The following is a 14029-nucleotide window of genomic DNA, read 5'->3' on the forward strand; positions in this document are numbered from 1 at the left end:
GACCTTAACTAAAGAGGATTTTACGAACTTGACCATAAAAGCAATGGAAGTAAAAGGAAAAATAAATGAATGAGACTACATCAAACTAAAAAGCTTCTGCTCAGCAAAAGGAACCATCAACAAGGTATAGAGACAATCATCCAAATGGGAAAATATATTTGCAAGCAACATTTGTGACAACATGGATGGACCTAGAGATAATCATGCTAAGCGAAATAAGCCAGACAGAAAAAGTTGAAAATCACTTATATGTGGAATATAAACCTAAAAGCAACCAATGAGCAGGACAAACAAACAGACTCGTGGACATGGACTATAGAGTGGTGGTTACTAGTGGGGGAGGAGGGGTGTGGTAGGTGGCGTAAAGGGGATCAATTATAGGGGGATAGGGAGAGGGTGAAGTGTGTTAAGGGGATCAAATATATGGCAGCTGAAGGAAACTGGAGTTTGGGTGGTAAACACACCATAGAATATACAGATATGAAATGATAATTACACCTGAAAATTATATAATTGTATTAACCAATGTTACCCCAATAAACTTAATTTAAAAAAGAGAGCAAGAAGTCAAATCATAGAGTGAAAAATACATGTAACAGATAATTGACAAAGGGCTTGTATAAAGAATATATAAAGAACTGCTTAAAACCAATAAGAATAGAGAGATGACATACACACAACAGATGTGAAAATAAGTATCAGGAGCTCAGGTGATCTTTGAGAAAGATAGATGAGTCAGAGTAATCAATACAGAAACAAACAAAAAGGGAACGAAAGCTTTTATTCACTTACCACAATAGTAAAAGCAAGAATTAAAGCATCTAAAACCTAAGGAAGGAACAACTCCACTTGTTCCATTTTTGCTCAGGGAACTGTGCCCTGGTCGAGGGTCAGGTGGCTCAGTGCAGATGTGGGTATCCTCTCACTGTTGAGAGTGTCCCAGATAAAAGGCTCTGGCTGCCTTTTGGACTCTGAGGTGTGTGTGGGGAAAGGGGTCAGGGGGAGGATGAGATTGAGGGAGGAGGGTCAGAATAGACTGAGTCAGAGTTGGGAAAGTGTCTTCAAATTTCTCCCCATAAAAAGGTCTCGGCAGAGGTCCTGAAGACCTCTGTGCAAGGCCTCAGGTAATAAGATCTAGGAGTCAAGGTGCTGGTCTAAGAAAGTAAATACTATGCCCAACAGCAGTCTTGGCCATGGGAGCCTGACTCCTTGAGTGCAACTCCCCCTTCGAAAGCTATAGTGCACTGGCTGTGTCTGGTATGTAGAGGGCAGCTTTTCCCTGTGAGGCCTCTGTCAGGTAAGGCCTTTGAAACTGCTTGTGATCAGGCTTGAAAAATCACATAGGATTTCAATCAGAAGCTAAACTCCTCAGAAAGACGCTTAACTTAATTAGTAATCAGGGAAATGCATATTAAAAAACTGACAATATTATGTGCTGATGAGGATGTAGAGCACCAGGAATTCCAAAAGACTGCTGATAGTGAATATAAATTAGTATAATAACTTTGGAAAACAGCTTGGCATATCCTGTCACCCAGCAATTCCATTTCTAGGTGGAGTAGAAACCAAAAGAAATTCATGCACATGTGCACCAGGAAACATAAATAAAAATATTCTCAGAAGCACTCTTTATAATAGCCTCAAACTCGAAAATATCCAAATGTCAATCAACTGTAAAATGAATAAATGCAGTATATTAAAAAAGATAGAATAATGCTATTATTTTTAGTAAAATGGATGAAGTTTAGCTACATAAACATAATGTTGAATAAAGCTAGACACAAAATTATACTATAGGAGTCTATTTATATATAGTTTTAAAACAGAAAAAAACTAAAATACAGTGCTAGAATTCAAAACAGTGGTTACCTTTTAGAAGAAGGGAGTTTGGCAGTGATTTGTAGAACACCTGAAGGCAGTGGTTTGCTTTTGGTGATTCACTGAGTTATGTGCTTTTGTTTTATGAAATTCCTATATGTGTGTAATACTTCAAATAAAAAAGTTTTTAAAAAGGAACAAATACAAGCATATTGAATTTCTAAAGTAGCCGCACATTTTTTAATGTTAAAAGGGGGAAAAAAGATGCTGTATCATTAAATAATGTCCTTACCTCTTTAGGGTTAATATATCTCACTATCTGACGTGGCTCCCCTTGTCTTCTTATATTAATCAGACTTTTAAAGTGTTGGAATATAGCGACATTCTAAAGGTTAAAACACATGAGATTATATGGTTAAAACTGGGTTTCCTACCTCTAATTAGCTTTTTCCTAATTAGGGCATAAAATAGATTTCATATGTGTAAACTACATCTTAGAAATAGTATCCATTCAGGGTTTGCTTTGACAAGCCAGGCAATGTTGGTATTATTCTCACAAAGAGTTTTACCCTTAAACTTGAAATTGCATCACTAGCAAATATAAATAAAATATACAGAACTTTGGTGGGTCACTTCTATATACTCCAGAGTAACATAGGAAAGAGACAAAAATACAGCCTAATCATTAACAACACTGGTATAATATTTTTCTGTGTTCAATTGTGAGTACTTACTGGCTACATGACTCTGGAAAAGTTGCTTAACCTCTCTGCTCAGTTTCTTATCTAAAATATGAGAATGATAGTAGTGATTTCATACAGCTATGGTGAGGAATAAATGAGTTAATATTTGTAAAGCACTTAAAACAACTTCTGGCATAAGAAAACCTTCAGTAAATATTATCTATCATAATCAGTACAGAATCTTCCTCATTCCTATAGTAATTACACTAATTTACAAACCCTATCTGCTTTTCATGTTATCATACATTTAGTGAAACAGCTCCAAACAATTCTTCTATCTTGGAAAACTATTTTTTTAGTAACTCTCTCTTCATACCCTATACCCCCAGAACACTCTTAATAACTCTTGGTAAACTCCTCCCTCCCCCACAGTTTGGTTTTAAGTCAAATCAAATCAATTTAAATTGAAGTAATCCATAGCACCCATGCAACAATTTGAAGCCCCATTGCATTTGGCGTGGCCCATACTGACACAAATAATACTCTTTCTGAAGGGTATAATTTCCCCTAAGTAAAATTCCAAATTGAGTATCAAGAAAAATTTATGATGGTTTAAAATCTGAATAGTATTTTCTAAATATGTAGATTACGGTATCAAACTACCTCAAAACTTTGTGACTTAAAGTAGCAACTATTTTCTGTGGGTTGACAGGGAACTTCAGCTGGTCTTGCATGAACATGTATGTGGCTGTGGTCAGCTGCCAGATCAGCTGGAACTGGGTGATTTAATATGGTTGCATATACGTATTTGGATTTTCAGCTTAAATTGTTGGAACATCTGCGATGGCTGGACCTCTCTTTCCAAATGTATTTTCAGTCTGAGTTTCTTCATAGCATGGAGGTTTCAAAGTACCAAAGAGAGAGAGAAAATAGAAATTGCAAGGCTTCTGAAGGCCGTGTCTTGGAAGGTATACAAGTTATTCTGCATTGTATCAGTCAAACTCGATCTAGCAGGCCTCAAGAGATCAAGTTCAAAGTGTAACCTATAGGAAGTTCTTTATATACTACAGTTTACTCAGGGATGGTCCTGAAAGACAGGGATGAAGAGAAATCCTTCCAGAGGACAGAATCTCAAGCAGCACACATGACTGTGTATTGCACATGGAAGGAAAAATGGCGAGAGGGCACAGATCTACAGATGGGCAGTGACTGATGGTTTGGCTGGCTGGTCAAGGATTTGGAAAGAATATGGTTAGAAAATTGGTGACAAGAATGTCTAGAGAGGAAGTCAACCCCCACCCGCAAATGCACACCAAGTGTGGAGATATTTGTGTCCAGTGTGAAAGCTCACCAAAGGGTAATCTCAGCAAAGAAGAATCTTAATTATTTACGCAAGGCGACCAGTTCTTTGGAGTCAGTCAGCCTTTTCCCCTAGCCACTGCTCTTCCTTGACCAATGAGCTCATGAACAAAGTGGCCATGGTAGCAGGAATGGTGATTATTCATGGGCTCAACAACATGGATTTCTATTCACCATATCTGGCTACTGCCACTGCTGAGTGCTCACTTTGCCAAAACATTGGCTAACAGTAAGCTCCTAATATGACACCATTCCTTGGTGGAATTATCTGGCTTCCCTGTGGCACATTGATTAATTGGAACACTTCTATTATTGAAGGAGTAACACTTTAGTCTCACTGGAATTGATATTTTACTCTTCTGTGTGCACGATGCTTCTAAAAAATCCCACCAACTGTATACTTTCAAAATGCTTTATTCACTATCATAGTATTCCACATAGCATTGCTTCTGATCAGAGAATTTGCTTCACAGCAAATGTAATACGTCAATGGGCTCATGCTCATGAAATTCACTAATAATATCCTCTTCCCCATCATCTTAAACCAACTGGCCTGAAGGAATGGTGGAATGGCATTTTAGAGACGCAATTACAATCAGAGTGATAACACTTTTCAGATTAGGGTGATGTCCTCCATGTTATAGTATATGATTTGAATCAATAACCAAGATGTGATGCTATATTTCTCCCACACCAGCATTTATGGCTCTGAGAATCAAAGGATAGAAATGAAAGTGGCTCCCTCTCGATATTACCTCTAATGATCCACTAGTGAAAATTTTGCTTCACATCCTTGTACCTTTGGGCTCTGTGGATATAAAAGTCTTAGCATCCATGGGAGAATGTTTCCACTGAGATAGTTCAGTCTATATGATCTTGTAGTTTCAATAAACTTCTTTGGGAGGATTATTCTGAATTCCTGTCAGACAGTTCATAGATCTCCATTTCTTTATGGTCAGTTAATGAAGCTTTATTAGTTTCTTTTGGTGGTGTCGTGTATTTGCAATACATATATTTAATAAAAGACTTATATTAAGGATATGTGAAAAATTGCTCCAAGTGAATATTGACAATGTAATAGTAGAGGTGATAGAACTTGGGGGTTAGAATATTGGGAGGGTATATGAAGAAAAGGGTAAGGATATTTATACTCTCATCATGTATGAGTTTCAAGTAATCCTATGTTAGTGTAATGGAACAAGAAACAAAAGTTTAAATATTCTTTAAAGCAATAAGGTAACAAATAGAGGAAATAAAAAAGTAATGATTTATGTTACTGGGAGAGGAGATAAGCAAGGTTGTATAAGATAATATAAATTCTTCACCTTTTCTGAAAGTCAACAGATCACTTCTAAAGTTGATAAATAAAAATAATTACCTGAGCATATTATTTAAAAGCATGAAAATAACTACTATCAGATCCAAAACAAAAAATAGTTTAAAGTGGTTGCTTTAGGGGTATGAAGGTAGAAAAAGAGTAGGCTGGCATAAAATGCTTGCTTTTTAGCATACGTTTTTCTATATTATTTTGCTTATTTTAAAGAAGAGCACATATTACTTTGATAAAAATATTTAAAATGATAGACAAACGTCTGCATTTATATTATTCTCACTATGCAAATTATTCACCTATAGGGCCATGTAATATGCTAAAACTATGCATTCTTATTAGAAGTCACCTCTGGGCTACTTGAAGTAGAATATATCTAGAATCAAGATCAAATGTATTCTCTTTACATCTTAGAACTATTTTAATTTGCATTATACTTGAACCATGACTTTCATGGTTAGCTCTTCTTCAGGGTTTCTAGCCACTTTTTAAGTCCAACTTCTCGGATATAGCTTCTACTACATAGGGTACCATTTTATCTTCAGATGCAACCCTCCTAAAGCCATTCATTCACCATGCCAATCTAAACTGAATCAATTACCATTTTTATTTCCTTCAGGTTCTGTTATTTTTCTTTTATTTCTTTCTTTTTTCTTTCTTTTGTTATACATCATTGGTTTTCCTTAAATGTCAGGTGATCCTTGGTTGTCCATTAATACGGTCATGTGTCGCTTAATGACAGGAATTTGTTCTGAAAAATGTGTCCTTTGGCAATTTCATCATTGTGCGAACATCACAGAGTGCACTTACACAAACCTAGGTATATAGCGTACTATACACCTAGGCTATATGGTATACCACTGTCACATATGCAGTCAGTTGGTAACTTATATGGTACATGACTGTAGTTAAGAATGAAGGTCTGTGTCAGTTTTTCTTGGGAGCTAGTATCAGTATCCTGTGCTTTTTTCCCCACTGTTCACATTTATGAGTGGGAAGATTGCCTGGGAGCTTCATGATGTGGATAGAATAAGTTAATCAACAGACTTTCTTAGAGGGGTTTTGGTCAGATAGCCAGCAACAGTATTTGAGTCTCTCAAATACTAAAATTAAGAGGGTTTTAATGTGGAGTGCCAAATCCATGCTAGAATTAGCTTTCCCAGATAGTTCATTTAAATTTTTTAGAGATAAGCCTTAGGGTTCCCTGCTGCTCCTGCCACGCACTGATAAATATCCATCTATCAGCAGATTTTTGACTAATGGTAAATGTAGCTTTGGGCATTAAAGTGACAGTGGAGACAACTGGTACCGCTGTTCCATGTGCAGACCTTCAATCAGCCCCCTTGTCTATAGTCATTCTCTTCCAGCCCTTTTAAATTGATAACTCCTAACTGATATCTTTTCTAGGATTCCAATGACAAACCAGGTCTCTCACTGGGCCCCCTTTGAAGTATATCTAGGCAAATCTTCTAAACAGTTTCTCTAGCATAATCCTACCATCTATTTTTGTTTTTCCATAAATGAGATAAATTTTCTTATTTGCTCATGAACTCCCTTCTCTCTATTACGGGTTAAATTTCTGTATTTTCATTTCAATGGGGTTATGGAGGGACAGAAACTGAAAATATGTGCTCAGTCTACCATCTTGGTAAAATCTCACACACATACACACACACAACTTGTTTTTTTCATATATGTCTTCTCTACTGAAGCTCCTTAAGGACAAGGATGTATTGTAAAATGCCTAGCACAGTGCCAGGAATATAATAGGATTTAAAGGCATGTGGCTAATTGGATCTAGATGTCTGGATGTAAGAGAAAAGAAGTTACAAATGACAGAACTGCTCGAGCCTAGATGACAAGTAGGCTGATATAAACCATCAAAGGAATAGTAGACTAAATTTTTTTTATTTTATTTTAGTGTTGGAAATCAATAGTTACACCCCAGCATGGGTTTTAAGGCGTCGATAGAGGCAGTAGAGGCAAATAATAAAAGCTATTTTTACAAGACTTGGTTAACTGAATCAAAGGTACTCTCGTGTGCTAGAATCAGAGCCATATAACTTCATACAAAATTATCAGGGAGACAAGAGTCCTGCTGCTGTCAGAGAGAAGAGTGAAGTCATTTTAGCTCTTGGCTCTCACCTAACTAGGTAAATCAACTTGGAATATTTCTTATTAGATAAGAAAACCAGCTCTACCCATTTAGAGCACGATAAGGAACTACTACATTAATCCAGGTATGGTGTATTATTAAACTTTAAGTCCTCAAGATTAGGTACTCAATTAATATTTAATGAGTGAATGTATTCCTAACATCTGTTCACAAACGAGTCAAGAAATAAAACTTTTACAGGTGAAAGCCAAAGGAGCCAGTTAGTGATACTTTCATTGCTAGTAGCTATTATCAAAGTGCCTGGCCCAGATCAGGAACTCAATAAATACTTATGAGGCTAATGAGATTATTAATTAACGTTAAGTTTTTGAAACTTTAAAAAATGTCTGCTTTTAAAACAAAGGGTGGTATACAATTCTGTAAATATACTAAAAACTACTGAATTGTACACTTTAAACAAGTGAACCTTATGATATCTAAATTATATCTCAAGAAAGGTGCAAAACAACAACAAAAACTCACAAGGAAACTTTTCCAGGCCTTCTGAATGACTCTGGCAGCTTTATCCCTCTTTGTATATTCTAATTCCTGTATCCAAGGCATTTAAAGTCCTGAAAGAAAATAAGCAAAAGGGGTATACTTAAAATTACTTTATATACTCCATTATGAAACTATCACTAGAACTCAATTAAATAGAGTTGTATAAAGGAAATAATATATAAATAATGTCACATTAAATTTACAGTAGTAATGTAGTTCTGAGATTCTTTATCATAGTCTAAACTGAGTAAATTTTGCTTAAAATTTTAAAATTCTGAACTATTACTTGTGAAATGCTGAAAGGATTTACAAATCCCAAAGCCCTGCAGTATTCAAATGTATAACACACATCTACTAATACATGCATTACATTTAGAGAGACAGAGACCAAACAGAAAAACTGTAAAGGATGTGCCATTTATTAGAAAAAATAAAAGAAAAATTTCTTTATATATTATCTTTAATTTGTTTTTTTTCTCTTTTGATCCACAAATTATTTGGAAGCTTAAAACTAAAGATATTTTCTTCCTAACTATATATTGCTGAGTTTTAAAAACTGACATTTTTAAGAGTAGGAAGAAAAAAAAAGTATGACTTTTTTCTTTTTCTTCAAGTAGCTTTAATCATATAGAAGGCATGGGGATATAGGTTAAATCTTTAAGTTTAAAGTAATACCAGTGTTTAAATCTTAACATATTCTATCTCCTACTTTGTTGTGTAATCTTGTATAAGTTTTTAAACTTATTCTAACTTCAGTTTCCTCATTTGTAAAATATGGGGATTCATAGTACCTACCTTATAAAATTGTGAGGAATAAATCAGATACTACAGGTAAAGCATTTAGTACAGTTTCTGGCTCATTGTAACCATTCAATAAATCATATCTATTATTATAAAACAAAGTATTTTCAAAAATAAGAACTATCCATGTGTGTTATTTTGGATAAAAATTGATGTAATGAACATTTTAAACACAATTATGCTCATAACTTACAAATAACTATCAGCACAAATAATAGTAAGGAATGATATTTAGGGCTTAAAAGATTTGTTAATTTTGATCGAAGGATCATATTTTGAGATATACTCTTTCTAGCCAGAAGGTGGAGAAGGAACAAAGTGTAGTTTATCTGTGTATTTCAGGATATTTCAGGAAAAAAAAAGTTTTCCTTGTGAATAGTGTGGTAATCACTTTTAATAAGTTTTAAGGACACTGTCACTATTTCTATCATTAAGAGATTAATATAGAAGATAGCTTTGCCATCTGAAACTTATCCTAACTTTAAAAATCATATCAAAAAGTTAATTTTAAAATGTGAGAAAAAAATAAAAAAATAATTATGCTGAAATTTGAAACATGGCAGTTACTTCAGTTCATTACTCTAAGGCTTTTCTGTCCATGTTCTTTTTCACTGGTCAACATACAGAATACACTTATCTGGTTATTCACAAATAACCATAGAATTGGGATAATATTTAAACAGAATTAGAAAATATGTAAATATCATTCCCTATTTAATACCTCATTACTGTTTAAATTATTCATATTAATTACTTATATTTATTTACTTTAAAAGTTACTATGTAAATAACACATAAATACATTCTGGTAGTAAAAATTTCAAATGTAGACTTGTAGAGTGAAAAACCTATTTCTTCTAGTCTAGTCCTCTCTTGAAAGATTACTACATTTCTTAAATAGATGTGTGATTCTTCCAGATCTTTTCTTATATATTTAAATTATAACTATATATATACACATACACACATGCTTATATATATTATATATACACACATATGGTACAGAATTGTTTGCATGAATGTGATGTAACTATACATATTTTCTGCAACATATGCTAACAATATGTGTTGGAGACATTACCATGTTAATGCGTATAGATCTTCCTCATTCTTTTTATAGTCGTACACCATTCCTAAATATGGATATGTCCATACTAAGTATTTAACTATTATTGGACATTCAGATTGGGTTTTTTTTGCTGTTACAATTATAAAACGAATATCTTGATACATCTATTTGTGTACATATGCAATAATTTTTGTTAGATACATTTTTAGAAGTGGAATTGCTGTGGTGTATATATTTTGCATTGACTGTCTAGAAGGGGACACAAGATCCTGCTAACAATGATTGTTTCTGGGGAGACCTCGGAGAACTAAGGAAACTGGATTTGGAAATGAAAAGGTTTTATTCCAACATATTCTTTTATATAGTGTAATTTTGTTTTTACAATGTACACATAGTTCATATATATAAATAACTTCATAAAAAAGAATAGAGTATGCACATTAAAATTTTTACACAGCCAAACTGTCCTCAAAAATGTTAATTTACACCTACAAACATTCTATGACGGTGCTTAATTTCTAAATTTTACAAAAATGAATAACTAAACATAGATGAGACATTAGGACTATTATGGGTCTTTTAATATTCTTTCCAATAATTCGATTATTTTATTCTTATTATCATGCTTAGTGATTTAAGGTCTAAAGCAGCATACATATATGTGTGAGGTAGCACAAGATAGCATTAGTGTTAATTCATACAAATTGCATATTTTCCCAAATACATTCTCAATTTTGTAGGTAAAAATTTTAAAGTAGGTTTTAAAAATTCCTTTTAATTGTGTGAACATGTCTGAAACAGTTTTACTGGGCACTTTGACTTAAATAATTTCACCCAGGCTTCCTGAACACACCTGTTTCCTGCTTCTCATGTGATGAAGGCTAAAGGTTATTAGACGCTGACAAATCAGTATCCTTATATGTGTATTTGTTGAACAGATCTGCTAGAATCTCATCCCCCTATAATGTAAGATTCCTTAGAACAGACTCTTTTCTTGGATATTGCCATATCCCTCATTTCTAGCAGAGTAGATGATCAATATATATTTGCTGGCTGACTGAACAGGAAATTGGTTAAATAAATCACGATGCATTCATACAAAAGAATCTCATGAAAATATTAACTGGTGCTGTAAATGTATACACACTGACATGGAAAATGTTTCAAATCATAATGTGCCATTTTTAAAGAGAAGTTTGTTAAATAGTTATCTGTAATAAGCTATTTCTGTTAGCTTCTCTCTCCCCTATTCAAATATGTGCATGTGGGTATAACTTTGTATGTATGAGTATAAATATGAATGTTAACAGTGATGATAGAATTAAGGAGGAATGATTATTTTTGCTTACTTCTATAATGAACATGTACTACTTGAATAACAAGAAGAGCTTCTAAAAATTAGTTTTGTCATCAGCAAGAGAACGAGTTATCAGACATATGGTGGGGGAGGGAAAAGGCATAAGGAGTTGGGGTAGATCTCCTGTAGGTGGATCTCTAAATTTTGTGCTGCTTTGAGTGTGTTCTATAAACTTATGCCTGTCTCTGAACTGCATGTTTCCTAATAAGATAAATAAAGAAACTGAGAGTATTTAGAAACTTTTTCAGCAATTTGACATTGCTGTGGCACACAAACATGTGATCAGTGGACTTATAGTTGGTACATCTTTATTATTTTTCCTTTCTCTAGTAACTCATTTTTATTTTATTTTACAAAATGTCCGCAACACATTGAAAATAAATTTTTAAAAGGTTCTTCACCACTGAAAATTGTTCTAAAGTGTAGTTTTGGGATTAGGCCCAGGAGTTACATTCAGCTGGTTTCCTATTATGTCAATAGTATCTGTTTAATGTTCTAGGAACCAGAATCTATACACCAATACCTGATACCCCCGGACATATATCAGACACCACTTGTATGGATCTTAATCTTGCTTAAGGATCTTGTTCTTACTGTTGCTTCTGTATCCTTGTTTGGACTGGGCTTAGTATGGTGGGTGTTGGGGAACACAGGCAAATTTTAACATATATTAATATCATGCAGCAATTAAAAATAGTGTTTTAAATAAATATTTATTGGGGGAAATAATACAATAAGTGACAAAAGAGGCTAAAAATTCTACATATTATATTAATTCACTATTGTTTAAGCAGAAACCTGAATGAAATGGAGTGATCCATTTACATATCCTAAGAGTTTTCTAGGCAGATAGAATGGCAAGTTTGAAGACAATGAAATAGGAAGCTGGAACAGGAATGTCAGTGTGACTGTAGACAACTAGAGAGAAGAGTGGTAGGAGATAAAAGCAGAGAGACAGTAGGATCACAGATTACACAATGCCTTCCATTGTAAAAAGTTAGAATTTTAAGTGTAACGGAAAGCAATTGGAGGGTTAGATCAAGGAATAACATGATCTGACTTGTGTTTTTCAAGTATCACTCTGAAAGGGACGAAACAAAAAAGCTAAGCTACTGCTATGGCTCAGCCATTAATAATTATACAATACCAAAATGTATGATACAACGACAGTAATACCCTATAATTATAACACTCTGTGATACCACCCATGGTGATATGAATTTGGATATAACTCCTGTCTCCAAAACTGGCTTACTCTGGATATTTAGTTGTTTTGGAATAGATCAACCTTATCCTGTATACAATTAAATTTCCGGAACCTACTTAGTGTCATGGCAGGATTTTTTTTTTTTTTTTTAATTAGGAAGATGAGGGTAGAAGATGAGTGTGTGTATGTATATATGTATGTTGTGGTGGTTTGGTGCAAGAGGGCTAAATTCTCATTTTGTATTGTAAGAAGTTACCAAAAATACTAAATCTAAAGGAAATCAAGAATAAGTAGAATAATATATTATTGAAAAAATGAAGGTAAAAACCAATACATGTGAAATGAAGAAGGTAAAACAGAGTAGTGGGATAAAGAATGACACGGTATTTCAGCCCGAGTGGTCAGGGAAGTTCTCTCTAATGGGATGACATTACTTTTCATGATGCAAAGAGATGACAGGAAACTGGTAGAAGAGAATTCCAGACACAGAAAACAGAAAATAAAAATGCCCCGAGATAAGGAGCTTGGTGTGTTCAAGTGGTTGAAAAACAAAAGTGTCATTGGCGCTTAGAGAAGAGGCAGAAGGGTAGAATTTTAAATTTTAAATTTTCAAAAATTTTGTGAGCTGGTTTTTAAACACAGCCATTAGGAAAAATTAAATTATTTAAACTTACAATTAAATAAAATAAAAGTAATAAAGACTAAAAACTCATCGATTAGTAATTATTTTACTATTGAAGAGGATCAGGATACACCACCCCAAAATATGCCATTTTGGCATAAGCACTGAGTTGAAGGCAACCGAGAAACAGCAAATGCAGGAAAAGCTCTCTACTCTCCTTCTAGCTGCCTAAAAGTAGGACATAACTTCCCTTTGTGAAGGTGTTCCTCTTCTCCTTTGCCATACCAGGAGGAAGAAAATAACCATTACCATTGGCACTAAAATGGGTCTGCACAAACAAACCTCACTTAAATGACCTTTGTCTTCCATTAGTTTACCCCCAAATCTTTCTCTATCTTGTCACTTCACAAACCTTTGATAAAAAGGTATATAATACTAACAGTCTCTTTAGGTTTTCACTTCCTTTTCTCTGTGCATGAAAAATTAAAAGATTAACATCAGATGAAATTTATGTCCTTTTTGTCCTGTTAATTTGTCTTTTGTGATTTTAACTTGCAGTCTCCAATCGCAGTACCTGAGAGAAGATGAAAAGTTTTTCCTCCCAATCATTATATTTTACTACTATTTATTTTCAGGTTATTTTTGTTTATTGCAAGGTTTCTCAATAGTGGCAATACTGATATTTTGAGCTGAATTCTTTATTGTAGGGGTTGTCCTGTGCATGGTAGAAGGTTAGCAGAAACCGTGTCCTCTACCCATCAGATGCAGGTAGCACAGTTGTGACAAACAAAATTGTCTCGACATTTCCAAATGTCCCTTGGGGAGCAAAACCACCAAGTACTGATTTCTGCATATTATCTAATGGTGCCTGCATGGTGGAAACACTGTATAATGGTGCACTACCATACATCTCTTCCCAATTCCTGAGTCCATGATCATAGATTGTAAGTGGCCAGGGTGGGAGTATTTACATCACAGAAATTGACAAACACCACAAATCAGGTCTTGATTTATTGTTCTGTTGATTGTCTAGATTTAAGAAAGCGGTGAAAATGTTAATGCACACTAACTTGTATGTCACCATTACATTATGAATAACACAAAATATCGATGAAATATCTTCCAGT

The 14029-nt window shown here is 34.1% G+C and overlaps 1 protein-coding gene across 1 annotated transcript in view; it reads right to left on the bottom strand.

Moving 5' to 3' along the window:
* CUNH11orf65 (chromosome unknown C11orf65 homolog) overlaps window positions 1-14029 on the bottom strand; it is a 55637-nt gene that overhangs the window by 38441 nt on the left and 3167 nt on the right. The window contains exons 2-3 of the mRNA XM_011368156.2: window positions 7829-7917; window positions 2111-2203 (exon numbers count right to left, since the gene is read on the bottom strand). Of these exons, the coding sequence (XP_011366458.1) occupies window positions 2111-2203; window positions 7829-7909 (174 nt within the window). The 5' untranslated portion in view covers window positions 7910-7917. The remainder of the gene's footprint in view (window positions 1-2110; window positions 2204-7828; window positions 7918-14029) is intronic.

Source organism: Pteropus vampyrus, unplaced genomic scaffold (assembly GCF_000151845.1).
Source record: "Pteropus vampyrus isolate Shadow unplaced genomic scaffold, Pvam_2.0 Scaffold139, whole genome shotgun sequence".
NCBI lineage: Eukaryota > Metazoa > Chordata > Mammalia > Chiroptera > Pteropodidae > Pteropus > Pteropus vampyrus.